This window comes from Lithobates pipiens, unplaced genomic scaffold (genome assembly GCF_037356315.1).
Source record: "Lithobates pipiens isolate NorthernLeopardFrog02 unplaced genomic scaffold, aLitPip1_a1.2 Scaffold_22, whole genome shotgun sequence".
Classification (NCBI taxonomy): Eukaryota; Metazoa; Chordata; class Amphibia; order Anura; family Ranidae; genus Lithobates; species Lithobates pipiens.
The window spans coordinates 39,395,942-39,422,766 of NW_027507784.1; the positions used below are offsets into that span (position 1 = coordinate 39,395,942).

The 26,825-nt window shown below is 47.9% G+C and overlaps 1 protein-coding gene across 2 annotated transcripts; it reads right to left on the minus strand.

The window, feature by feature from the left end:
- Positions 1–869: 869 nt before the first annotated feature.
- On the minus strand, positions 870–26,392 carry NUDT9 (nudix hydrolase 9). 2 transcript variants are annotated; one of them, XM_077447401.1, is made up of 9 exons: positions 26,226–26,392; positions 18,390–18,506; positions 17,112–17,330; positions 16,051–16,146; positions 15,889–15,975; positions 8,024–8,135; positions 5,991–6,134; positions 2,309–2,393; positions 870–2,226 (listed from the first exon to the last, which is right to left on the minus strand). In XM_077447401.1, exons 2-9 carry the CDS (start codon positions 18,458–18,460, stop codon positions 2,081–2,083), a joined length of 960 nt encoding a protein of 319 aa, XP_077303527.1. In that variant the 5' UTR covers positions 18,461–18,506; positions 26,226–26,392; the 3' UTR covers positions 870–2,080. The 2 variants fall into 2 exon arrangements, with proteins under 2 accessions (XP_077303527.1, XP_077303526.1); XM_077447400.1 differs by lacking the exon at positions 18,390–18,506 and having other exon boundaries at positions 26,226–26,390.
- Between the last annotated feature and the right edge of the window lie 433 nt (positions 26,393–26,825).

A 26,825-nucleotide genomic window follows, 5' to 3' on the forward strand; every position in this document is an offset into this window, starting at 1 on the left:
CATGCTGACAGTGCGAGAAAAAAACTAAAAAATAAAAAAAAAACTATTACCAAACTTTTGTTTACATCATGTGATCAGCTGTCATTGGCTGACAGCTGATCACATGGTAAGGGGCCAGGACCGCCCCCTTACTCAGATCGGTGATCACCCGAGTCTCAGTGATCACAGCGCGCTCCCCGCGCACCCTGCGTGCACAGGGGAGGATGTCCTATGACGACCTCCTGGAAATTGAGGTCCGCGCTGTATTCGTCATGCGGCTATGACTGGACCTCAAGTGGTTAACCAATGAATATAAGGCTTCCTTTGATTGGCCAAGGTGGAAATCATGATGCCTCTCCACTTCAGCCAGAGGAAGCCTTGTATTTATTGATAAAAACTAATTATATATATATATATATATATATATATATATATATATATATATACACATACATATATATATATATATATATATATATATATATATATATATATATATATATATATATATATTATATATATATATATATACACACACACACACACACACACACACACATATACATATATACACACACACACACACACACACACACACACACGGCTTCTGCAGAATAGTGGAGAAGCAAATCAGCCCAACTCTCATATCCGGCAGCAGATGGGGAGTTGCCTCGTTGCTGCAGCCAGAACACACACAGGCGCCACTGACTGTATGTAGCCAATGACACTACAGTACCTTACAGCGCACACAGCGGCTGCATCAATCTGTAATGGAAATAGATTTCGCACTGGGGCACTGGACAGGGAGGAAGGGGCCAGGAGCACCGGCAAGGACTAAGAGGAGGAGGAGGATCGGGGTCGATCTGTGGAATTCCATTGCACAAAGCAGGTAAGCATAGAGAGGTTTATTTATTTATTATTTTTTTTAAATATTCCTTTATAAATCACTTTAAAGATAAAAAAGTGGCCCTTGCACAGAAGACTGTCACAATAAAAAAAAGTCCATAACATAGTATACACCAATATAAACCAACAGCAAGAAAGACGAGATTGGGAATAATTCTGTATATCAACATAAACCGATAGCAAACACATAAAACAGCATTTTATTTTTTGCTGAACCACAAGCTTTACTGCTGCCAGATAAGGCCAGACATGCAAATCGCTCTGCCATCAGAGATGACTCCAAGCACTGAGGTCACATGCTTGATGAAGGGGTCCTGCGTGGCTCCGAAACTCTAAAGATGTGATCACTGATTAAAGCTTTGGACCCATTTTTTTTGGAGATCCCGGTGTGCTGGTGACATTACTTTCTAAGGCGCCACGCACTGACGCATTTCGCCCAAAGGACTTACTCCAATAAGGTCACCTACGTGACCTATGATCAAGTCCAAGGGGTGAAGCGCATCAGTGTGTGGATTGACGTCTGATGGTGGAGAGAATGTCTGACCTAAGCTGGCATCAATAAAGACTTGCTACAGTGGAGTACGGCTTGTGTGTTTTAAATGCTTTGAGGGGAAGAGAAGGATCCCATAGCTCCTGTGCACCCATGGCCGATGTGCTTCCCTGGAGTCTGGGTTGGGTTAATGTAGATTATGGTCTGCTCCAGCCCTGAAGAAGTGTTCAGAGTCCCCCGAAGCGTGTTGGCTTGCCTTCATCAGTAAATTAAAGATCAGATTTTGACCTCTCCATGCTGATGATATATTCTCTGGCGTTTCATACACCAACATACAAAAGAACTTTTATCTTTGGGGGGGGGGGGGGGGGGTCCCCCTCCAGGTGTACAGCCCAAATTTATATCAACAGCATCCACATTTTTCAAACTTTCAAGGAAATCTAAACCATCCCAATCCAGTACTACCACATCCACAGCAAAAGGACAGCAATAAAAACCTGACTGAGGTTCAAACCGCTCTCCACTATAACCAAACATATGTTCTGTGCGGAGTTGGGCTTTAAGACCTTCATCCTATATTTCAAAGGAATCTTACAGTTCTTTTTGGTTCATACATAGAAAATGTGGTTAAAATCTCCAGACTGGCCATATCGATGCCATGCAATGAACAGTACACTGCCAGTCCTTTATGGGGGGGGGGGGGGTCTACCAGCATGCGCCCCTCTTTTCAGCCACAATCTTGATGAAGTGGGCATGGTTGGCATACAGACTGTGGTTCTGGCTGATATCTGCCCACTGCACTTTTCCAGCATCATCGCCCGCCTCTAAGGCCAGCTGGTCCAATATGTGGCCTGTCAAAGAAGAAGAACAAGGAGGTCAGCAGAAGAAGAAGCGACTCAAGGGAAGACGTGTGTTAGGTGTCAGTATCCCCACCTGTATCATCATGGAAATTAACGGCTTGTGTCTCCATCCAGGCGTTATCAGTGTTCCGAGGGTCATCCACATACCCCTTGTACACCTGTAAAATCACAGATGTTAAAAAATAAAAATAAAATAAAAACAAAACAAAAAACAACGCAGTACAAGAAATATCAGATAGAATATGTCCCAGGAAGGAACAACAAACTGCCAGTCTGTCAGATTCACACCAAGAGAAATGAGACTTAAAGCGGAGTTCCACCCAAAAAATTGAACTTCCTCTTTTCCGGTCCCCCTTCCCCCCCGTTGTCACATTTGGCACCTTTCAGGAAGAGGGGGCTTAGCAGATACCGGTCTAATACAGGTAATTTGCGCCCACTTCTGGGCATAAATACCCGAGTAACTCACGGGTATCTACACCACTTCTGGCGCCTCCTCCGTCCATCCCCCCGCTGTCTTCTGGGAGACAGTCCCAGAAGACAGCAGGGACCAGTGGGATAGCGCAGCGTGAAGTCGTGCATGCGCTTTAGGGAACCAGGAAGTGAAACCTTCCAGATTCCCCTACTGAAGATGGCGGCTGCAGCTTTGGGTGCCGACATCGCTGGCTCCCTGGACATGCAAGCGTCCTTATTTAAAAAGTCAGGAGCTGCGGTATTTGTGGCCGTTGATAAAAAAAAAAAAAAAAAAAAAAAAAAAGCAGCGGAGCTCCGCTTTAAAGGACAACTCATAGTTCCCGTAACAGAATTTATTACCAGATGGTGTTGTTACTCCTCTCCCTGTAACAGGCCAAAACTGTCCAGCAAAACAGGAAGTTGGAAGGGTTGGGAGAAACCATATTCTATCAGCAGGGGTGATAAACGATTGAATTTTATATGGGTCCAAAAAAAAGAAGAAGAAAAAAAAAAAAAAGAATCAACTATTGCTGTACCTGCTCAATAAGTGTAAGCTGGAGTTGGGCTTTAAGTTGTTTGCCGCTTATGTACAGTCCAGCCAAGACTACAAATCCATCAAAGAATATCCTATCCCATACGGTGACAACATTGATGCATCATTTCACTTTGGAACGCACAGCCTTGCCTGGCTGTCATATCAATCTGATTGGACACTTTACAGCTCCAAATCTGCACGGTTTTTCCCACGTCTACAAATCAAAATCACTGAAGCTGAAGGATTCAGCTGGTATTTTCAGAAGCAATGGTTTCCAAATTGGAGACATAAACCACAATATAATATCACAGGGATGGTGGAAACCCCTCATAATGGGCACAGCAGGTGTACAGACCCGGGAACTCAGCACAGGGATGGTGGGAACCCCTCATAATGGGCACAGCAGGTGTACAGACCCGGGAACTCAGCACAGGGATGGTGGGAACCCCTCATAATGAGCACATCAGGTGTACAGACCTAGGAACCGAACCCAAGGATCCTAGGAACCCCCGCAAAGAGCTCAGCAGGTGTGTGCACCTGAAAGAGTCCCCTAAAAATAGAAGAGCCTGTCAGGGGCTGAACTCTGCAGCACCCAGGGGACCAGAGGTTTTCATATCACATTTCCTCTGCCATGCTGGGTTTAAATCAAGATACACAAGGATATGGTTTTCCATAAAAGGACTGTAGGTAGCTGATAACCAAAATGACAAACACGTCATTAACTAACCCAACATACTAAAAAAAAAAAAAAAAAAAAAAAAACACATATACAATTTTCCTTACCAGGGAGTTGCAGAGTACAGTGCTATCATAATTGTTCACGGGGGCGTTGCTAGGATTGTGAAAGACCTGGGTCACCTCTGAGCAAGGAGAATAAGGATGGTGGGTGTGCCTACTAACCATATACACAGCACACGTGTCATCGTCCTTATACCCACAAAATATGCTTTAAAAACGTTGTGCTACAAGGGAGAGTTTGACAGATATACAAAATTGAAAGGCATGTACACAAATGCTGGAAGTCTAGTTAACAAAGCGGCTGCGACACGTCTCCTGGAGTTATTTCCGGGTATCTCAGGCTCCGGTGCTGTGATGAGCCGGAGCTGCAATGACGTCACTCCCATGCAAGCCGTTTATTCAGTGTGTATGCACCGATGATGTTGGCACATGCAGATACAGGGGATCTCTCCTAAACAGTGCAAGTTCAGGAGATATCCGGGTAACGGGTAAGCCTTACCTTTAGGTAAAAGCGGTGTGTAAGGGTTTACTACCACTTTAAGACCCCTTTCACACTGGGGCGTTTTTCATGCGCTTTAGCGTTAAAAAATACGCCTGAAAGAAGCTGCAACTGCAATCCCAATGTAAACACCCGAGTGCTTTCACACCAAGGCGCTGCGCTGGCAGGGCGTCAAAAAAAGTCCTGCAAGCAGCTTCTTTGCAGCGCTTTTGGAGCGGTGAATAAAGCGCCCCTTCCCATTGAAATCAATGGGAAGCGCCTGTAAAACGCCAGAAAAACGCTATTGGCAGCAGCGTTTTGTGGGCGCTTTTAACCCTTTATTTGGCCACTAGCAGGGGTTAAAAGCTCCCCAATAACGCTGGTAAAGCGCTGCTAGTTTAAGCGGCGCTTTACGAGCGTTTTTCGGGCGCTGACATTGTGAAAGGGTTCTTAAAGCACTTGGGCTTTCACATTGGGACTGCAGATGAGGCTTCTTTCAAGCGCTTTACAGGCGCCTTTTTAACGCTAAAGCGCCTGAAAAACGCCCCAGTGTGAAAGGGGTCTAAGAGCAGTAAGGATGCAGAACTCCCCTCCACAGTTGGTGGTGTCAGCAGGGAGTTTAGAGAAGTTCAGAAACCTTTTAGATGCGTTTCATAGCAAACACAATGTACAAGAGAGGGAGGGAGAGGGAGGGAGGGAGGGAGGGAGGGAGGGAGGGAGGGAGAGAGGGAGAGAGGGAGAGAGGGAGAGAGGGAGAGAGGGAGAGAGGGAGAGAGGGAGAGAGGGAGAGAGGGAGAGAGGGAGAGAGGGAGAGAGGGAGAGAGGGAGAGAGGGAGAGAGGGAGAGAGGGAGAGGGAGAGGGAGAGGGAGAGGGAGAGGGAGAGGGAGGGGGAGAGGGAGGGGGAGGGGGAGGGGGAGAGGGAGAGGGAGAGGGATTCTCTCCCCCCCTCCCTTCATACTCCTGACACTTTGCAGGAGTCTGCAATGCACAGAGTGCAGGGACAGGATTACGAAGCACAGGGACCTGGTAGTGCAGAAGACAGATGCAGGCAACACAGGCTAGTGTACGGAGTACAACCTAAATTACCCCCTCCCAGCCTCATATGTCCTACAGAAAAGATGCAATTTAACAGCCCCCACCCCAGTACAAATTTACCCACCTAAACTCACATCCCACCATTCCCCACCCAGTTCACGCTCTCAGTACGGACCAAACCCTTCCCAACCCAACAGACCTTACAACCCAGCCCCTTATCACTACAAGCCCCCCACTATGACCTCAGAACTCGGGGCTCCCCTTATAGTACACAGAAGTGAGTTGGGGGGAGGGTAAATAATCACTATATGAGACAACACTGGATCTCAAATAGAACAAACGGGTGTTTCTTGCAATTATCGAGCAGATATAATAACCCTTTAAATGTTTGTATAAGTTGCAATAAGTAAGAAACTGAAACTTGGTGAGAGGTTGATTGTAGGTGAGTCAGGTGTGACCTGACCCAGTGTTGGCACAACGCGCCCCTTTTCCTTGTTTGATCTAAGGGTGTGACGTACCGGTAAATGATCCTGGGAGAAAAGGCTCTGAATCCTCTCCTGCGTGTCCTTCTCTTCTCCCGCCCTCTCCAGAGAGTTCAGAGCCTCCTCGCAGAACTCCCTGCGTAGTGTCGCTGTGATCACCTCTCCAGGATCCACCATTCCCTGCAAAAGGGGAGAAAAAACAACAACATCAACTACATCATCATAGTGAAGTGGGGGGGGGGGGGGATGGGGATGATGAAACACACATGACTATTGCCCACAGAAACCAAACCAGTTTCCTGCTGCTGCTTATGTTTTGCCTTCCCTGGTTTCTCCCCCCCTCCCCCCCCTCCATCAACATACTAATGAAATAGAAAAAAAAAAAAAAAAAACACTTTTCGGGTTGATTACACACATTATTTTAGACACAGTGATGTCATCGCTGGGTCTCTGTGCTTCTTTATACAATGCAGGCAGATCATGGCTGGTGGGAGGGGCCAGCAGGGTGCTGTACAGAACTTCCTGAAGACATCACAACACCCCGACCTCAGTGCTCCTCAGTCCTGGATCTTGGGAGGAGTTATGCAAATATCAAAATGTCCTGGTGGGTGTCCGCCTGGAGGGAGTGGCGTAGCGTGGGTTGTCAGCGCTCAGGGCAAGGTGAGTAATTTGCGCCCCCTAACCTGCAGACTTTTAGCACTCCCCAGGGGCCCTTCCCTTCCTACAATAGTACTGACCTACCCAAATCCTAAACTGACCAATCTGATTCCTACAGTGACCACTACACTACACTGTCCACTATACTGTCCCCTACTCTAACCACTATATTCCACACTATATTACACTGAGCACTAAACTGTCCACTACTGTACAGTGACCACTATCCACTACACACCGACCACTATACTGTACTGTCCACTACACACCAACCACTATACTGTACTGTCCACTACACACCAACCACTATACTGTACTGTCCACTACACACCAACCACTATACTGTCCACTACACACCAACCACTATACTGTCCACTACACTGTACACACTATACTGTACTACACACTGACCACTATACTGTACTGTCCACTACACACCAACCACTATACTGCACTGTCCACTACACACCAACCACTATACTGCACTGTCCACTACACACCAACCACTATACTGTCCACTACACTGTACACACTATACTGTACTACACACTGACCACTATACTGTACTGTCCACTACACACCAACCACTATACACTGTACTGTCCACTACACACTGACCACTATACTGTCCACTACACTGACCACTATACTGTCCTGCCTACAGTATTTCTAAACTGACACTACATGGCGCTGCTCTTCTACACTCTCTCACTCCAGCTGCTGCTTCTCCCCAGACTGCGTCCACCCACCCATGGAGCCAGAGCTCGAGGGACACAGGAAATGAAATCAGCAAAGGCAGGCAGCAGTGCCACACTCTGGAACGGAATTTGGCCCCCCCCCCCCTTAATGTTGCGCCCGAGGCAATGGCCCCCTCCGCACCCCCACGCTATGCCACTGCCTGGAGGAGTGGGTGTTCCTAGGCAGGCTACATTCACAAAGTAGCGCCCACATGCGATGCAGAGCCTCTATGATTGCTGTTGCCCTCAGGAAGGCGGACCCCTTGGTGAAGGATGGCTCCTCTCTGCAGTCCTTCATTAGGCAATACATTGACTGGAGCCGTTCAGTTAGTGTATGGTGACTCAGCATGGAGAATATGGCAGTTTTATAGATTTAAAGATTTCCTGTTGCAACATCCAATGTAAACATGCAACATATACAGCAGGAATATGCAATTAGCGGACCTCCAGCTAATTTGTTGAAAACTACAAGTCCTCTGGGTCCTACATGCCTCTGCCTCTGGGTGTCATGCTTGTAGCTGTCAGAGTCTTGCTACCCCTCATGGGAGTTGTAGTTCTGCAACAGCTGGAGCTCTGCTAATTGCATATCCCTGGTTTACAGGATTGCAGAGGTTACAGTCCTGCGAGTTCAGAGAGGAGATATTAGGTGAGAGTGGCCGATGACCGTCTACTCACTCCAGGTATAGCCCACTGGCCGCAATCCTTCCTCTGAATGGCTACAAACTGTAAGATGGCTTTCCCCGTCTCCGGGTCGGTCACTTTCTCTCCTGAAGTGTTTCTCTTCCACCTGTAGGGGGAGACAAATCATTACTGATATTTGCACCAAAAGAATAAATTTTTATATATATTATATATATATATATATATATATATATATATATATATATATATACACACACACACACACCTACATACATACACTCAGTGTTGATCAGGCAAACAACTAAAATACAAATACAGTGCCTTGAAAAAGTATTCACACCCCTGGCAATTTTCCACTTTTTGTCATGTTACATCCAAAAAACATAAATTTATTTTATTGGGATTTTATGTGATAGACCAACACAAAGTGACATATAATTGTGAAGTGGAAGGAAAATGATAAATGGATTTCAAAAGTCTTTACAAATAAATATGTGAAAAGTGTTGGGGGTACATTTGTATGGCGCCCCCCGGAGTCAATACTTTGTAGAACTGCCTTTCTCTGCAATTACAGCTGCAAGTCTTTTTGGGGATGTCTCTACCAGCTTTGCACATCTAGAGAGGGACATTTTTGCCCATTCTTCCTTGCAAAATAGCTCAAGCTCTGTCAGATTGGATGGAGAACGTCTGTCAACGGCAAGTCTTGAGATTCTCAATTGGATTGGCCAGAGATTCTCAATTGGATTTAGGTCTGGACTTTGACTGGGCCGTTCTAAGACATGACTTTATCCCTGACCTGTCTGGTGTGTTCCTTGGCCTTCATGATGCCGTTTTTTCACTAAGGTTCTCTAACAAACCTCTGAGAGCTTCACAGAACAGCTTTATGTATACGGAGATTAAATCACACAGGTGGGCTCCATTTACTAAATTAGGTGACTTCTGAAGGCAATTGGTTCCACTAGATTTTGGTTAGGGGTATCAGAATAAAGGGGGGCTGAATACAAATGCCCCCCCAACACTTTTCACATATTTATTTCGTAAACAATTTTGAAAACCATTTATCATTTTCCTTCCACTTCACAATTATGAGCCGCTTTGTGTTGGTCTATCACATAAAATCCCAATAAAATACATTTTAAGTTTTTAACATGACAACATGTGGACAATTTCAAGGGGTATGAATACTTTTTCAAGGCACTGTATAAATTATTTTGAGTGGAAAAAAAAAAAAAAAAAAAAAAAAAAGACAGCTGAAATAAATGCTGTATATAGGATCCATTTTATTTTTATTGCTGTCCATCCAGTCCTAAGACTTAAAGGGCTCTGCCACACAGCATAGGCAGCTTAGTGACTGAACTTTTTTCCTGCAGCAGTTAAATTGTTTAACTTGTATATGTAGTAGCTGCATTCATTTTCCTTTTTTATGCTTTATTTCCCTGTATTTTCCCCTGATGATCCTGCCAGTAACACACTCCCTGTCATAGGGTAACAAAGCTCACTCAGTGTACTGTATCTATAGAGGGAGCCATGGTTGTCACCCCTATGACAGTACTACAGCACACCTCCTACCATCCTCTTTTCCAGAACGTGGGTGGGTATGTGACAATGTAACACAGGAAGAGAGTGCACCATGTTATCAATTTGCATAGTTTCTGGCAGGATCAAACGGGTACTTTTTTTGCCCTTATTTACAACCACTTGCCAACTGCCACATGTACATTTACTTTGGCAGAATGGCACAGATGGGCGTAAAGGTACGCTCCTTTGAATTTGCCGCCGTGCGGTCACGTGCGCGCCGCTGGGCGGCGTGCGCACAACCCTGCCAGGGGCTCCGAGAGTCGGATTGCGGGTCCCGTGGACTCGATCACCGCAGGGATACCTGCAATCGTCCCACAGAGCTGAAGAATGGGGAGATGCTAATATAAACAAGCATCTCCCCGTTCTGCCCAATGACACGGTCACTGATCACAGCTGTAAATCGGGAGCAGAGACCAGTGAAGTGTCTTTTGTAGCCCCTCCCCAAAACAGTTAGAATCACTCCCTAGGACACACTTAACCACTTGCCGACCGCCGCACGACGATATACGTCGGCAGAATGGCACGGGCAGGCATATTGGCGTATATATAAGTCCATGCCTGCCCGCGGGTGGGGGGCCCGATCGGGCCCCCCCCCGGTGCCTGCGGCGGTCGGCATTCGTTCGGGAGAGATCAGGGATGAGGGGACGGCCATTCATTCATGGCCACCCCCTCGCGATCTCTCTCGACGAATGGAAATCCCCCGTGACATCACTTCCTCTCCTGTAATGTAAACACAGGAGAGGAAGTGATGTATTCTCTCCTCCGTGTCGGTATTTTCCGTTCCGACACGGAGGAGAGCGGATCGGTGAGTTGCACCAACACTCTACACACACAGTAGAACATGCCAGGCACACTCACACCCCCCCTTTACCCCCCGATCACCCCCCCAATTACCCCTGCCCCCCAGTCACAGTGACACCAATGTCATTTTTTTTTTTTTTTTTTTTTTTTTTTTGCATTGGTGTCATTTGTGACTGTAATAACTGTTAGGGCAGTTAGAGTTAGCCCCCTTTAGTTCTAATGTACCCCCCTAACCCCCCCAATAAAGGTTTAACCCCGTGATCACCCCCCGTCGCCAGTGTCACTAAGGCTGGGTTCACATTGCAGCGGTTTATGAGAACGAATGTGATTCGCACCGCACTGCAGTGCAAATCACATCCGATCTCTGTGCGATTCGAGTTCAGCCATTCGCCGCACCCGCCGCACCCGCCACACCCGCCGCACCCGCCGCAAATTCGCACGGGACCCTTTTTTTGGCCCGCAGCAGAATCGGATCGCATGGGTGTTCACACCATGCGATCCGAGTTTGCAGATCGCACTGCGATATGCGAACTGATCTGGGGGTGTCAGTAACATTTCACTGACACTCCCAGCAGTTCGCATAGGGCAGTGTGAACTGCCGCCGGGAGGCATGCGATGCGGGAACCCGCCGCGGATTCGCGGCGTTTCCGCATCGCTCCAGTGTGAACCCAGCCTAATAAGCGATCATTTTTCTGATCGCCGTATTAGTGTCACAGGTGACGCTAGTTAGGCAGGTAGGTATTTAGGTTCGCCGCAGCTTTTTATAGCGCCAGGGACCCCCATATACTACCGCATAAAGCCCCCTGATTGCCCCCTAGTTAACCCTTTCACCAGTGATCACCATATAACTGTTACAGGTGACGCTGGTTGGTTAGTTATTTTTTTATAGTTTCAGGGCACCCGCCATTTATTACCTAATAAAGGTTTAACCCCCTGATCACCCGGCGGGTGTCATTTGTGACTAATAACTGTTAGGGCAGTTAGGGTTAGCCCCCTTTAGTTCTAAGGTACCCCCCTAACCCCCCCAATAAAGGTTTAACCCCGTGATCACCCCCCGTCGCCAGTGTCACTAAGGCTGGGTTCAGATTGCAGCGGTTTGAGAACGGATGTGATTCGCACCGCACTGCAGTGCAAATCACATCCGATCTCTGTGCGATTCGAGTTCAGCCATTCGCCGCACCCGCCACACCCGCCGCACCCGCCGCAAATTCGCACGGGACCCTTTTTTTGGCCCGCAGCAGAATCGGATCGCATGGGTGTTCACACCATGCGATCCGAGTTTTCAGATCGCACTGCGATATGCGAACTGATCTGGGGGTGTCAGTAACATTTCACTGACACTCCCAGCAGTTCGCATAGGGCAGTGTGAACTGCCGCCGGGAGGCATGCGATGCGGGAACCCGCCGCGCATTCGTGGCGTTCCCGCATCGCTCCAGTGTGAACCCAGCCTAATAAGCGATCGTTTTTCTGATCGCTGTATTAGTGTCACAGGTGACGCTAGTTAGGCAAGTAGGTATTTAGGTTCGCCGCAGCTTTTTATAGCGCCAGGGACCCCCATATACTACCGCATAAAGCCCCCTGATTGCCCCCTAGTTAACCCTTTCACCAGTGATCACCATATAACTGTTACAGGTGACGCTGGTTGGTTAGTTATTTTTTTATAGTTTCAGGGCACCCGCCATTTATTACCTAGTCTCACTAGTGTACCCCTAAATTTAGGGGTGTCTACTTTCCAAAATGGGGTCATTTGGGGGGGGTTTGTGCCATCTTGGCATTTTATGGCCTTCAAAACTGTAACGCCCTTAGAAAGCCTGAAGGCGGTGCTTGGTTTTCGGGGCCCCGTACGCGGCTAGGCTCCCAAAAAGTCCCACATATGTGGTATCCCCGTACTCAGGAGAAGCAGCAGAATTTATTTTGGGGTGTCATTTCACATATGCCCATGGCATGCGTGAGCAATATATCATTTAGTGACAACTTTGTGAAAAAAAAAAAAAAAAAAAAAAAAAGTTTGTAATTTTCCCGCAACTTGTGGCAAAATATAAAATATTCCATGGACTCAACATGCCTCTCAGCAAATAGCTTGGGGTGTCTACTTTCTAAAATGGGGTCATTTGTGGGGGTTTTGTGCCATCTTGGCATTTTATGGCCTTCAAAACTGTAATAGGTAGTGAGGAGTGAAGTCAAATATTTACGCCCTTAGAAAGCCTGAAGGCGGTGCTTGGTTTTCGGGGCCCCGTACGCGGCTAGGCTCCCAAAAAGTCCCACATATGTGGTATCCCCGTACTCAGGAGAAGCAGCAGAATTTATTTTGGGGTGTCATTTCACATATGCCCATGGCATGTGTGAGCAATATATCATTTAGTGACAACTTTGTGAAAAAAAAAAAAAAAAAAAAAAAGTTTGTAATTTTCCCGCAACTTGTGGCAAAATATAAAATATTCCATGAACTCAACATGCCTCTCAGCAAATAGCTTGGGGTGTCTACTTTCTAAAATGGGGTCATTTGTGGGGGTTTTGTGCCATCTTGGCATTTTATGGCCTTCAAAACTGTAATAGGTAGTGAGAAGTGAACTCAAAAATTTACGCCCTTAGAAAGCCTGAAGGCGGTGCTTGGTTTTCGGGGCCCCGTACGCGGCTAGGCTCCCAAAAAGTCCCACATATGTGGTATCCCCGTACTCAGGAGAAGCAGCAGAATTTATTTTGGGGTGTCATTTCACATACGCCCATAGCATGTGTGAGCAATATATCATTTAGTGACAACTTTGTGTAAAAAAAAAAAAAAAATTTTTTTTTTGTCATTATTCAATCGCTTGAGGCAAAAAAATAAAATATTCAATGGGCTCAACATGCCTCTTATCAATTTCCTTAGGGTGTCTACTTTCCAAAATGGGGTCATTTGGGGGGGTTTTGTACTGCCCTGCCATTTTAGCACCTCAAGAAATGAGATAGGCAGTCGTAAACTAAAAGCTGCGTAAATTCCAGAAAACGTACCTTAGTTTGTAGATGTGACAACTTTTGCGCAAACCAATAAATATACAATTATTGACTTTTTTTTTACCAAAGACATGTGGCTGAATACATTTTGGCCTAAATGTATGACTAAAATTGAGTTTATTGGATTTTTCTAATAACAAAAAGTAGAAAATATCATTTTTTTTCAAAATTTGCGGTCTTTTTACGTTTATATCGCAAAAAATAAAAATCGCAGAGGCAATCAAATACCATCAAAAGAAAGCTCTATTTGTGGGAAGAAAAGGACGCAAATTTTGTTTGGGTACAACATTGCATGACCGCGCAATTACCAGTTAAAGCAGCGCAGTGCCAAAGTGTAAAAAGACCTCTGGTCATTTACCAGCAAAATGGTCCGGTCTTAAAGTGGTTAAAGAGGGATTCCACCTACAAAAAAAAAAAAAATTAAAAGCCAGCAGCTATAAATACTACAGCTGCTGACTTTTAATAAATGGACACTCACCTATCCCGGGTTCCAGCGATGCCGGCAGCCGAGGCCGATCGATCGCTCGGCTCTCGGCTGCTGCCGCCACCATTCCAGGTGAGGGAATCAGGAGGTGAAGCGTTGTGGCTTCACTTCCCGGTTCCCTTCTGCGCATGCACGAGTCGCTCAGCTCAATAGGAATGGTCAGCGCTGTCTCTGGGACCCGTGTGTGTCCTAGCAGACAGTGCGGCGGGACAGGAAATGACAGACTCCCATGTCTATGCCCAGAGTCTATATCTTAGACAGGTACCTGCACCCCTCCTCCCCCCTGAAAGGTGCCAACTGTGACACCGGGGGGGGGGGGGGGGGGGGGGGGGGCTTGTATCCGATGAGCGGAAGTTCCACTTTAGGGTGGGACCCCGCTTTAACCCTTTCCTAGCCCTCCTAGTGGTTAACCTCTTCACTGCCAGTGTCATTTTTACAGTAACCAATGCAATTTTATAGCACCGATCGCTGTAAAAATGACAATGGTCCCAAAAATGTGTCAAAAATGTCTGAAGTGACCGCCATGTCGCAGTCACGATATATAAAAAAAAAAAAAAAAAAAAAAAAAAAAAAAGGCAGAGCACCACCATTATTAGTAAAAAAAAACAAAAAAAAAAAAACTATTAATAAAAATGCCATAAAACTATCCCCTATTTTGTAGACGCTATAACTTTTGCGCAAACCAAACGCTTATTGCGATTTTTTTTTACCAAACATATGTAGAAGAATACAGATCGGCCTAAACTGAGGGAAAAAAAATATTTTTATATATTTTTGGGGATATTTATTATAGCAAAAAAGCTTGCTTTTTTTTTTTTTTTTTTTTTTTTAATTGTCGCTCTATTTTTGTTTATAGCGCAAAAAAACCCCCCCCAAAAAAATAAAATAAAAAACGCAGAGGTGATCAAATACCACCAAAAGAAAGCTATTGGTGGGGGGGGGGGGGGGGGGGGGGAAGGAGTTTGGTTTTGTTTGGGAGCCACGTCGCTCGACCGCGCAATTGTCAGTTACAGGGACCGCACTGCTGAAGCGCAAAAAGTGGTCTGGTCTTTGGCCAGCAAAATGATCTGGGGCCTAAGTGGTTAAACATGACAAAATTCATTTGGTGGTATATTGAACAGACTCAGGGGACCAGATAAAGGAATATTAGGCACCGCAGCCAAGTCACCTCCCTTGCCCCTCAATGGTAAGCTGTCACGGTAGTCCCTAACCCCCACCCAGCTGCATGTATATGTGTCGGGTGCAGAGCAGGAATATCCCTGACTTCAGATGATTGGCCCAATACAGATGGCAGCTTCCTGGCCGGCTCACACATGTGGGTTTAAACTTGGATCTAAACATACCCAACCTCATCGCTATTCCTTCATATCAGAGTAAAGTTCATTTATGTGAACGGCAGGAAAGGCGACTAATCACCGTCATCTTTTATAGGAATGGTTTGCTTTAGAACATTCTGTATGGGGACCGGGTCCCTTTAATGATGAATTAAAGTGGTTGTAAACCTCAGACATGAAAGATGAACAAAGCCTATCCCTCTATAGTGTGTACTTGTCTCCATCCAGAGAAGTGTCATTTCTGTCTGCTGCCTCCTTCCTCTGCTATCAGCGTGAACAATTTCCTGACACCAAGAGAAAAATGGTGACGGGGGAGGGAGCTCCAGTTGATTGACAGCTTCAGCTCTGTTCCTGTGTGATGTGTGAAGGAAGGTGTGTTCCTTTCCGTCCAATCAGCTCTCATAGCTCTCCTCACTGAGCTCCTTTAGTTCCCCACCCCCCGCTTTCTGAACACTCGGACAAGCTTTATACATTCTCCACTTTGAATGAATGTAGAGAAGAGAAGACTGCAGATAAAATAGGTACAACTTCTGTAGGAGGATTGGTTTAATCTCTGTGTATCACCCGGAGATCAGTCACTTCACTGTGTGTATGGGAGGGTTTACAACTACTATTAATAAATACATAACTACATTCATGGTGTTTTTTTTAAATCTGGTGTTCAGCTTTAAACTGTATGTAACATAACGTAGGGAGGAAATACTTACCGTGTGATGATGGGGTCGGCTGCATGGTTGGGTCCCCACCTTCCTAGTAGCCCTCTTCCTGTCACCCCCGTCCTTCCACTGGGGTTCCTGACAAGAACACATTGTGACAGATGTCAGAGGTGAATCACAACTTCAACAGCAAGATGTGTTCTTTGTACTTACTTGGGCTTCCCGTCCTCCACCAGGTACACCCCCTCAAAGCTGGTCCTCTGCACATGGCCGTCCAGAGTGTTGTACTTCGGGTGAAAGTCTTCATTGCTGCAAGACACAATGACCGGAGTTCACATACATGCAGCTCACCAAGAATCATAGGGACCCGTGTGCAGGAACACGGGGCAGAAAGGAGAAGGGATTGGTGCCAAACGTGTGGCACTTTTGTAACACGCCTGCCGGCCCCGGCCGCCTCCCGTACTACGCCTGCCGGCCCCGGCCGCCTCCCGTACTACGCCTGCCGGCCCCGGCCGCCTCCCGTACTACGCAGTCTGACCATCTCCTGCATCGTGCCTGCAGTCTCTGACCATCTCCTGCATCGTGCCTGCAGTCTCTGACCATCTCCTGCATCGTGCCTGCAGTCTCTGACCATCTCCTGCATCGTACCTGCAGTCTCCTGCTGCTTGTAAAAGCAATCCAGCAGCTAGTTAACCACTAGGATTGCTTTTACAAGAGAGCCGACAGACAGCACTAAAAAAAATATAAATAAAAAAAATGTACCAGGATGATGCATGTACAGGTCCGTCACTGGTCAGAAAATGGTTAATCAGCCCAAAAAAAAAAAAAAAAAAAACCCCACACACATGCCCAATATGTAGCATAATCTAACCACACCCACTTTTTGCTACGTGCGCCGCAGGTCACCATCTCCCTGTTAGGGGCCCCAGTGCATTACTTTGCCCAGGGGCCCATAAAGCTATTAAGATAGCACTGACAGGAAGTCTCACACTGGATGACTGCACAGATCTAGACAAAATACAAAGTACATGGAGATTCAGGCAGAATACACATGAGGAATGTATACAGACAAGATTTGTTTAGCTTGGGGTACAACCTAAAAACAGGAACTGAAGTTTTATTTAAACGTTGCACAGAGCCAGCCTTTAAAAACATACAAAGCATTCAATCCAGATTAAGAGGAAAAAAAAAACAAAAGAAGAAGAGGAAAAACCAGCCAGGTAAGAAAAAATAAAAAATAAAAACCCACAGAAGAACCACGGAGCCTCTCTCACCTGTGTGGCGGGTCTGCCCAGACTGGCTGGGCGAGCACAGGGCGAGCCGTGTACTCTACAGGCTCGTACTCCGGCCAATCCACCGACCAGCTGACCTTTTCGGGGGGTACCGGCCACCTCTCCACCTGAGAACCTGGATACGGAGAGGTGAGCGCCTTCACGTGACTCGTCATGGCAGGCCGACGATTGCGGTTACTGTACCAGTATGCAAACACAAAGCTGTAGAGAGAACAATAGACCAGACATTAGATTGGTCACCTCGCCCTGTAAGCTATTCCTAATTTATGAAGACAAATGACAAATCACCCGACAGCAAACAGTCGCTGGAAAGCTTCAACCAGGACAATAACAAGACAACAGTCAAAGATTGGCAGCTATGGGAAAAAACTGACTCAAGTAGTCCAGGAGCAGTTGCTTAGCTCCATCACTCAGGAATGGACTCTCTGGAGGGAGGGGGAGGACTTTCCTGCATGCAAGAGACACACAACCTGGTAACCACTTAATTAGTTTAAGAGTTACTCCTGCTGTGCCCATTATGAAGGGTTCCCACCATGCCTGTGCTGAGTTCCCGGGTCTATACACCTGCTGTGCCCATTATGAGGGGTTCCCACCCCCCCTGTGCTGAGTTACCAGGTCTGTACACCCACTGTGCCCATTATGAGGGGTTCCGACTATCCCTGTGCCGAGTTCCTGGGTGTGTACACCTGCTGTGCCCATTATAAGGGGTTCCCACCATCCCTGTGCTGTGCGCCTGGGTGTGTACACCTGCTGTGCCCATTTTGAAAGGTGTCCACCACCCCTGTGCTGAGTTCCAGGGTCTGTACACCCGATGTGCCCATTATGAGGGGTTCCCACCATCCCTGTGCTGAGTTCCCGGGTCTGTACACCTGCTGTGCCCATTATGAAAGGTGTCCACCATTTCTGTGCTGAGTTCCAAGGTCTGTACACTTGCTGTGCCCATTATGAGGGGTTCCCACCATCCCTGCGCTGAGTTCCAAGGTCTATACACCTGCTGTGCCCATTATGAGGGGTTCCCACCATCCCTGTGCTGAGTTCCAAGGTCTATACACCTGCTGTGCCCATTATGAAGAGCGCCCACCATCCCTGCTTGAACGAGGGAAGATCAGAGTTCCAAGGTGGGCAAATACAAAAGACATGGCACTACAGCAAGGAGATCTTACATTTGTAGTCCCCGAGATTCAGCCCGCCAGACCCCACCCATCACTAAACTGTCACTTTTGTAACCAAAAATCTGAATCATATGGATTGAATTTGCACCTTCCAAAAGCAGCTAGTGCAGCTGTGATGGAAACCGTGGTAAGAAGACGAGGCACGTTGAGCCACACCATCCAAGCGACTCCGATCCACCAATCACAGTAGCGTCAGTCTTCCTAGCTGTGGAGGTGAGGGATAAGATGACACAAATCAAACAGAGAAAAAAAAAAAAAAAAACACACTCAAACGACTTGCTTCCTATAGAACAAAAGAAAAGGGCGGCACAGACTACAGTACAACAAAATGGTAGACATCCCCAATGGTGCTCTCCAAAGGGGTCAGCCCAATCAGAATTGAGATTTCAGTTATATTTGGGAACCCACAGGGCAGAGTCACCTGCTGGCTATCGTTTTTTTGGGAACTCTGAGATATCGTACCATTAGCTGCTGGCTAGCAGAGAGTTTTGGGCGTTCCCATTACTGCATTCCCTGTAACACTGGATAACAGACAGAGTGAGCAGGTGTACAAACCCAGGAACTCAGCACAGGGATGGTGGGAAACTGCCATTGACAGCGAGGTGTGAGTTCGCTGGTTCCTTTGCTCCTGTGCTTCCAGAGACCAGGGGCTAGAGTTGCTTCTCTGCCTCAGGAGGGATGTTGGATACTGGGGAGAACCCTGGTGCGGGCCCCCTGGCTGGGCCCGTGGAAGATTCTGGGCCCGGCCAAAGGAGTGATGAGTCCCTGTCTGCCTTTAGACAGAGGATTGTTGTAAAGCTGAAGCGGATTGAGAAAGAAGAAGAGGAGAAATCGTTGATTTTGATGGCTGAATTTAGGAAGAAAACAAACAAGTTTGTGACAAATTGTACAGCAAGAAGAGGTCGGCTCTGAGGCCTGAGTTGAAGGACTTGGAGCAAGTTGTTAAGAAGCAGAAGGAGCTGGTGAGCTCTCTGAAGGAGAACAGTGGCATATTTAAAGAAAAATAATACAGAAATGAAGAAAGATTTAGCCAAATAAGAAGAGGAGCCGCTTCCTGCATGGAGAGTGAGGAGATGCAAGTACAGACAGCAGAGAGTGAGAAAGTGGGCCCGGAGGATGAGTCCAGCTCTTCAACACCTCAGACATCTGCTGAGCCCTCAATGGCGGAGGCCTCGGTCTCCTTCCCTCCCCAGCAATGTGGAACATCTGAGCAGGGCCATCTTTAAAGCAGGGCAAAAGGGGCAACTGCCCTGGGCCCTGTCATTGTTGTGGGGCCCAAAGCAGCTGCCTCATACTTTCCAACTATCCTGGTTTAAATTCCCTCGTCCCTTGAAGTTTTAGTCCCTTCCTGTGTCCTGATATCTCAGTGTGAAGTGCTGCTACTAATGCTGCCCAGCTCTGTCTTATTGTTGTGTACAGACGACTCACCTGCAGACCCTGTGTTTACATGTAAATAACCGTCATTCATATGTAAATAGCTGAGGCCAGTGGCACTGATATGTAAATAAAGGTGGCATTCATATGTATATCATGCCCCCCTGCAGTGAGGAGACTTTGTGCTGTAACCTATAGCAACCAGTGAGCAGTATTACTGTACAGTAATCTCTAGCAGCCAGACAACAAACAGAAATCATGTGCTGTAACCTCTAGCAACCAATCATTAAGCGGTAATGATATGCTGTAACCTCTGGCAACCAATTGCAATAACTGCCTGATCTGATACAGTAAACTGATTTTAAGTCCAGCTGCTATTTATTGTATGTATCAGAGAAGGTGGAGAGCAAAATTGCATGGCCCCCCCCCCAAGAAAATTTTTGCCCAGGGTCCAATCAATATTAAAGACGGCCCTGCATCTGAGCAGGAGGTTGAAGGTTCTGGCATGCAGCTCCCCAGGATGGTGAGGAGAAGATGGACATCGTTCCCAGCCCTGTGGAAGAAAGACCTGTGGAGAGAGCAGGTACAGTGTGTGTGCAGGATGGTGTGAACTTTAAAGTGGTTGTAAACCCTTACAACACACTTAGGCTTACCTGTAGGTCCAAGAAATATCTCCTAAACCTACACGGTTTAGGATATATTTGCCGAAAGACAGGTACCGCTGTCTACAGCGCACTGAGCACGGCACCGTCAACGACGAAGATGCCGCGCGTGTCGGCTCCCGTGGGAGTGACGTCATCGCAGCTTCGCCAAATGACAGCGGTGTGGAGCGGCGAGACCCACCGAGAAGATGGATGCGTCGGACTACAGGGGAAAGCGGTGACATCGCTGGCTCCTGTGTCAGGTAAGTGACACATAATGGAGTACTATGCGATGCACAGTAGTCCATTATGCTTCGCCTTTGCAGGGAATGAAAGAGGAAGTAAACCCATCAGGGTTTACTTCCTCTTTAATGACAATGGGCCTGCTGAGGGTTGTAGTGCTACAGACAGTCAGCCCAGACCCATAGACAATGTACAGCAAGCAATAACATCTGCTAATAACTGTCAGCTTCAGTCTGCAGAGAGGTCCATGGACAATACAGAGACTTTGCCTGGACCAGGCACAGCGGCTGTTCCTGTGAATGGTGGAGGAGATGCTGGGTGCAGTAGTACTACAACTCTCCAGGAGTCTAAAGCAGCCAAGACTGTGATGGATCCCAGGATTGAAGCTGAGTGTTCGGGGGCAGGGGGCGGGTCCTGCATCTGCTAATCAGAAGACTGCTATCCCAGCTGATTCAGACTCTCTGCCAGCAGGTTTGAATGTATCTGAGGACAAGACTGCAAATGCTGGTGGTGGAAGAAAAAAAACTTATGCTGGTGTTGCTGCCACAGGATCTGGAAAGGGGGAGCAAGCAGGGAGGGAGCATGGGGACGTTCTATCTTCCTCCCTGTTTAAAAGGAGGAATGTTGTCCAGTTAAAATGGGAAGGCGATGGAAACCCCCCACATAGGAGGACAGTGGTGGATAAAATCCTGCAGATGGGGTTTAGGCCTGCAGATATCTTCGCCCTGATCAGTCTGGCAGGTTCCTATGAATATGATTTGTCCTTTATCCGTCCGAAGTCTTTGGACATATTTTGGGAGAAGTATGAACACGTGTGTAGGGGCCTGCCGGACTGGAAAGGGCTCATCCCCAAGCTTATATCACGCCAGCCCCTCATTAAAATGGTGACAATTCTTGTCCGTAATGAGTCTATACCACAAGGGGATTTATCTGGATGGCTGAGGAGGTATGGGGACGTCCTGAGCCCCCTAAAAAAGATTTTGGACGATCGGGGAATATGGACTGTGCAGCTAAAATTAAAGGTCATTGACAATGTTGTCCAGCATCTGCAACAAGTGTGGAGATAAAGGGCATCTTGCATCCTCCTGTCCAGTAATGAAGTGCTCTCTGTGTCAGGGTATAGGACATTTGGCAAAGGACTGTAATATTATAAGGTGTAATCTGTGCAATGCGGTGGGACATCCTTACAGTCAGTGTCCTGAGGCAATGCACAACAAGCCAGAGCTTATGAGAGAGTTCTTCCGCCTGGACATGGAGGATTCTCAGAGCTCAGCAGCTGGAGGGCCTGTGAGTCCATCTGAGTCTGTGCCAATACCCGATGTGCCTGTGTCTCCCCAGTCTGTGCCAATACCCAATATGTCTGTGTCTCCCCAGTCTGTGCCAATACCCAATATGTCTGTGTCTCCCCAGTCTGTGCCAATACCCAATATGTCTGTGTCTCCCCAGTCTGTGCCAATACCCAATATGTCTGTGTCTCCCCAGTCTGTGCCAATACCCAATATGTCTGTGTCTCCCCAGTCTGTGCCAATACCCAATATGTCTGTGTCTCCCCAGTAGGTAAGGTTTCAGGTGCTGCGAATGTGTCCAATTCTTCTGTGTCTTCTAAAATTACAGAGGCTGCAAGAGGTGCTGAGGCAGGTGCATCAAGTGTGGTGTCAGTCCCTCTCCCTCGATGCTGCAAGGTTTATATTGAGGATCGTGGTGTGCAGAGGAGTGGGGAGGATGGTGAAGAGGCTGGCCTGGTGGTAGATAAGGGAAGGGAGAGTGGGGAAAGGGGAGGATAGGTGGGGGGAGGCTGTTGACTCCTTTTTGTCCAAGGATGATATGGAGTCGTTGGAGGATAAAAGGAAGAGGGGCAAGAGGAAGGAGGGAAAAAAAAAAAGGGAGGTACAGTTACCTTAAGTCCTAGGGTTTTGCATTTAGAAAATAAGTTTGGGGTCCTGTCAGATGATGATGAGTGGGACTCGTTCAGTTCAGCGTCCTCTATGGATGATGGGTGCCAGGGTGCAATGAATCGCGCTGGTTCTCCCAGCAGAGGGACTAGTCAGGCTAATAAACAGCTGCCTCAACTACCCTAACGGCAGCTCTCATTCAGTTTTTATAAAAGGCTCCATGCATGGTGACGGTGATGTCCCTTAGTATGGCTCTCCCGTAGGGATTATGTTGTGCGCATTTTGGTTTGCATTTATTATGTTCTTGTTTTGTATAGTCATATTCAATTATTTTGTAAATATGTTTTATATAAGTTGTTGTTTGTAAGATTTTCAATAAATAATATAAACTCCTCATAATGGGCACAGCAGGTGTACAGACCTGGTAGTTCAGCACAGGGATGGTGGGAACCCCTCATAATGGGCACAGCAGGTGTACAGACAATGAGAACCCCTCATAATGGGCACAGGTGTACAGACCCTGAGAACTCAGCACAGGGATGGTGGGAACCCCTCATAATGGGCACAGCGGGTGTACAGACAATGAGAACCCCTCATAATGGGCACAGGTGTACAGACCCTGAGAACTCAGCACAGGGATGGTGGGAACCCCTCATAATGGGCACAGCGGGTGTATAGATCTAGGAACTCAGCACAGGGATGGTGGGAACCCCTCATAATGGGCACAGCAGGTGTACAGACTTGGGAACTCAGTGTAGAGATTACACCAAGGGTCCCGAGAGACAGAAGAGACTGTCAGGGGTTAACTCTCCAGCATCCGCCAAACACTTAAGCCCCGTACACACGAGCGGACTTTTGAACATCCAAAGTCCGACGGAATGATTCCGTCAGACTATTCGATCGTGTGTGGGCTGCAACGGACTTTTGATTCGCAAAAGTCTGACGGACTTTAGAAAATGGAACATGCTTCAAATTTTTCTGACGGAACTCCGCCGGACCTGGTCCCTCCGAAAAATTCGCTCGTGTGTATGCTATTCCGACGGACTAAAACAGACGCTAGGGCAGCTATTGGCTACTGGCTATGAACTTCCTTATTCTAGTCCAGTCGTACGTCATCACTTTCGAATCCGTCGGAGTTTGGTGTGATTGTGTGTGGCCAAGTCCGCTCAGTCGAAAAGTCCGTCAGAACTCTGTCGGAAGTCTGTCAGACTTAAACCCTCGAAAAGTCCGCCCGTGTGTACGCGGCATTACACTTATCTCTGCAGCCTTCTGGTTGGTTGGTGTCTGCTTATTTCGCACAGAAGTCAGACAACAGACAATGTAAAAGTCAAGCAGGGAGAGGTTGTATGGATGAAAAACCTGTCTGACCACTTCTGGCCCTGAACAGAGTGATGCAGTGGGACATCTGCCCCATTGTATGGAGGTAAGTGTTCTGTTTTGGCGGGTCAGTTAAAGTAGAATGGAGCCCTACCTGAACCACATCTGGTTTGGTAAAGCTCTGTGTATCTAACAATTGGCATGTTGGCATAAAATACCAGGGGTTTCACTTTTCTATTTCCAGATCAGTGCTGCTGATCTCCTGAAGCCTCCTACAGCCACTTCCAGTCTACACGCACCAGTTCCACCAATTGGCTGCACATCATTGCTCTGGACCGGCTTCTGTGGGCAGTGTGTGTCTGCACAGCCGCTCATAGTCCTCCAGGAGTGGATGGGACAAGCAGACAATACGGGAGAACACTCGGGGGACAGTTGTCACCCCGTGACGAGTAAACGAAGGGCCCCGGAACCGGGGAATCTGGGGCAGGGCCCCGGAACCGAGGAAAGGGAAGGGCCCCGGAACCGAGGAAAGGGAAAGGCCTCATTCATGCAGATGGCAGTAAAAAAAGGTGGTTGTGTTGCAGTTTTACTGCCCACCTTAAAGTAGAACATGCAGCAGCAACAATTATACCCGGTTGTGTACTGCCCCTGAATACGACCTACTCCAGGTAAAAGGTCATTCATTACCTACAAGGGCTTGGCAACGCATTGCCTGGGGATAGGCAGCAGCAGAATGACACATAGGACGTCAGGGAAAGCCCCGATGTCAATCAAGTGGCACAGGGCTGCCGGGGGGGGGGGGGGGGCAAGGCGGGAAAGCTTGAGCACAACCTGTCAATCAAGTAGAACTGGGGGGGTGGTAGCAAATCTGACAAGACCACAGACATGCCGTGTTTCAGCATCCCTAGCAATCATCTGCCGGATTTCCAGTCTCTTGATTGGCTGGCAGGAAATGACATGATCCTATATATACACACCTATACGGGAGTCCATACACAGCTCAGTGTATTACATTCAATTCATTCAGTAGAAGACTGAGCAGGCAGGCAGGTGTTATTCAATGGTGACAATACCTTTGTCTATACAAAGGAAAGTGCATAGTGTGAATTAATAAGCAGAGGCAGCTCTGCCCTGAAAATGCCACCGCTCCTGGCAGACGGGCAGTTCATATAGCTGATCCTGATTGGGCTTTTTATTATAATCTTCACAAACCTCCTGAAATAAACAAAAGAATAAAATAACAAGAAGCGAGAAACAGAAAATGACAGAACTGAAGAACGTTCTGGGAAAACAAAACCAGATTGTTCTCCGTAAACAGAAAGGGAAAGTACTTTCTGCTGATGGCAGAGCCGGGTGGGGTTCCAGGATTGGAATGCGGGTCGGGCCCAGAACTCCTCTACATAGAGAGGACATCGGTTTTGAATGCGTTTTGTACACGAACACACAACATAACGTATATACTGATCCCCCACATGTGGAGATCTCCATCCACAACCGCAGTGATTTCTGATGACGTTCTCCGATAACCCCGGAGACATGACAACCGCATGGTTATCACTGCAACTGAGCCAGACACGGACTGTGAGTCTGTCAATGTAGATCTCCATGGAGAGTACATGAGAAGGACGGAGCTCACCATCAATATTTCATGTTTCCTGCACTTAAAGCTGATGTTGTTACCGGCCAGAAGACACGGCTGGGGAGAGAACAGAGGGATCCCGGGTGTGTCTTCGCCCTGACATCCTACAATTCAGTTCATAACACAAATTTTAACTCACAGTGAGGTAACCCATAGCAACCAGCAAGAATGTCAAGGTAGAGCAGGGTAACTTATAGCAACCAGCAAGGACGACAAGGCAGTGCGAGGTAACCCAGAGCAACCAGCAAGCCCACTGCAACAGATCCTCAGAGGAGGGTCCCTTATCAGACACCTGACACACTCCTGCTCCTATCTGCCCCCAGGGTAGATTAGTACCTACCCAGCATGAGGGGGACTGGGCCCGGGACGGGGACTGCGACCGGGACGGGAGGGGCTGAAAGAATGACCTCATATCAGAAGTCACCAACACATCTTCAAACTGCCCTCTTCTTGCAGGCGCTGTTAGATTGGGAATTCCTCCGCTGGCACGGGTACTGTGCCGGGACGGGAGGGGCACGAGGACTGTGCCAGGACAGGAAGTATAGGGCTGTGAGTGAGGATACTATAATGTATTTTGTCTTTCTGCTATGGAACCACAAGTTCCAGCATTCCCTGCTTCAGCCCCTCTAAACCAATCACACTGCAGCCCCTTTTCCAGCACTTGTAGTTCCACTGACTGACAACTGCCAACACCTGTTTTCTCCCCTGGGACCTCATTGGCTGGCACAGCTGCCATTCATACACTGCGCGGTCTTGCATTGGCAGGGCGCTAGGCGGAGGGCGGGAGGGAAGGAAGGTGGCACGTGGCCCGCTCTTACCTGCTAGGCGCCCAAGTAGCCCTATGATTGGCCGATCGTCCGTGGCACGAGGAGCGGAGTCCGCACCGACCGAGCGAGGTAGTGACCAGCCCGCCGACACTTCTCAGTTGACAGATCGGCGGCATACTGCGCTTGCGCAGCCCTGCCCCGCCCCTTGCACGCGCCCGCGTTGCTAGGGAAGGAAGGAAGGAAGGGAGTGTGTGTATGTGTGTGACCGGTGTTCTGCCTAATAGAGTCCGGCCATCCATATGTGTCCGCTCCGTACTGCGCATGCGCAGTACGGAGCAGACGAAGCTTCGGAAAATCTCCGAAGCTGAACGGCGCCTGCGCCGTGAGTGGAGGAGTTAGCCCCACTATCCAAGCGGACATAGGGTTTAGAATTTTAGAGGGCCCCTCGCGGGCGAGCTTCGCTCGCCACGCTTCAGGCTCGGCCTCGCTGCGCTCGGCTCTTTTTTATTCTAACTCTATGTCCACTTGGATAGTGGGGATAGAACCTGGACTCACGGCGCAGGCGCCGTTCGTCCTCGGCAATTTTCGGAATCTGTGCTCCTGTGTACTGCGCATGCGCAGTACGCAGAGGACAGCATCTGATGGAGGACC

Excerpts from the sequence above, each read along its gene's own strand:
- NUDT9 (XM_077447400.1), bottom strand. The coding sequence starts at position 26,350 with ATGCCGCCGATCTGTCAACTGAGAAGTGTCGGCGGGCTGGTCACTACC. Across the intron at positions 16,147-17,111 it reads TGGGCAGACCCGCCACACAG|CAATGAAGACTTTCACCCGA; the intron begins GTGAGAGAGGCT and ends TGTGTCTTGCAG. Across the intron at positions 2,394-5,990 it reads TCTCCCAGGATCATTTACCG|GTGTACAAGGGGTATGTGGA; the intron begins GTACGTCACACC and ends GTGATTTTACAG.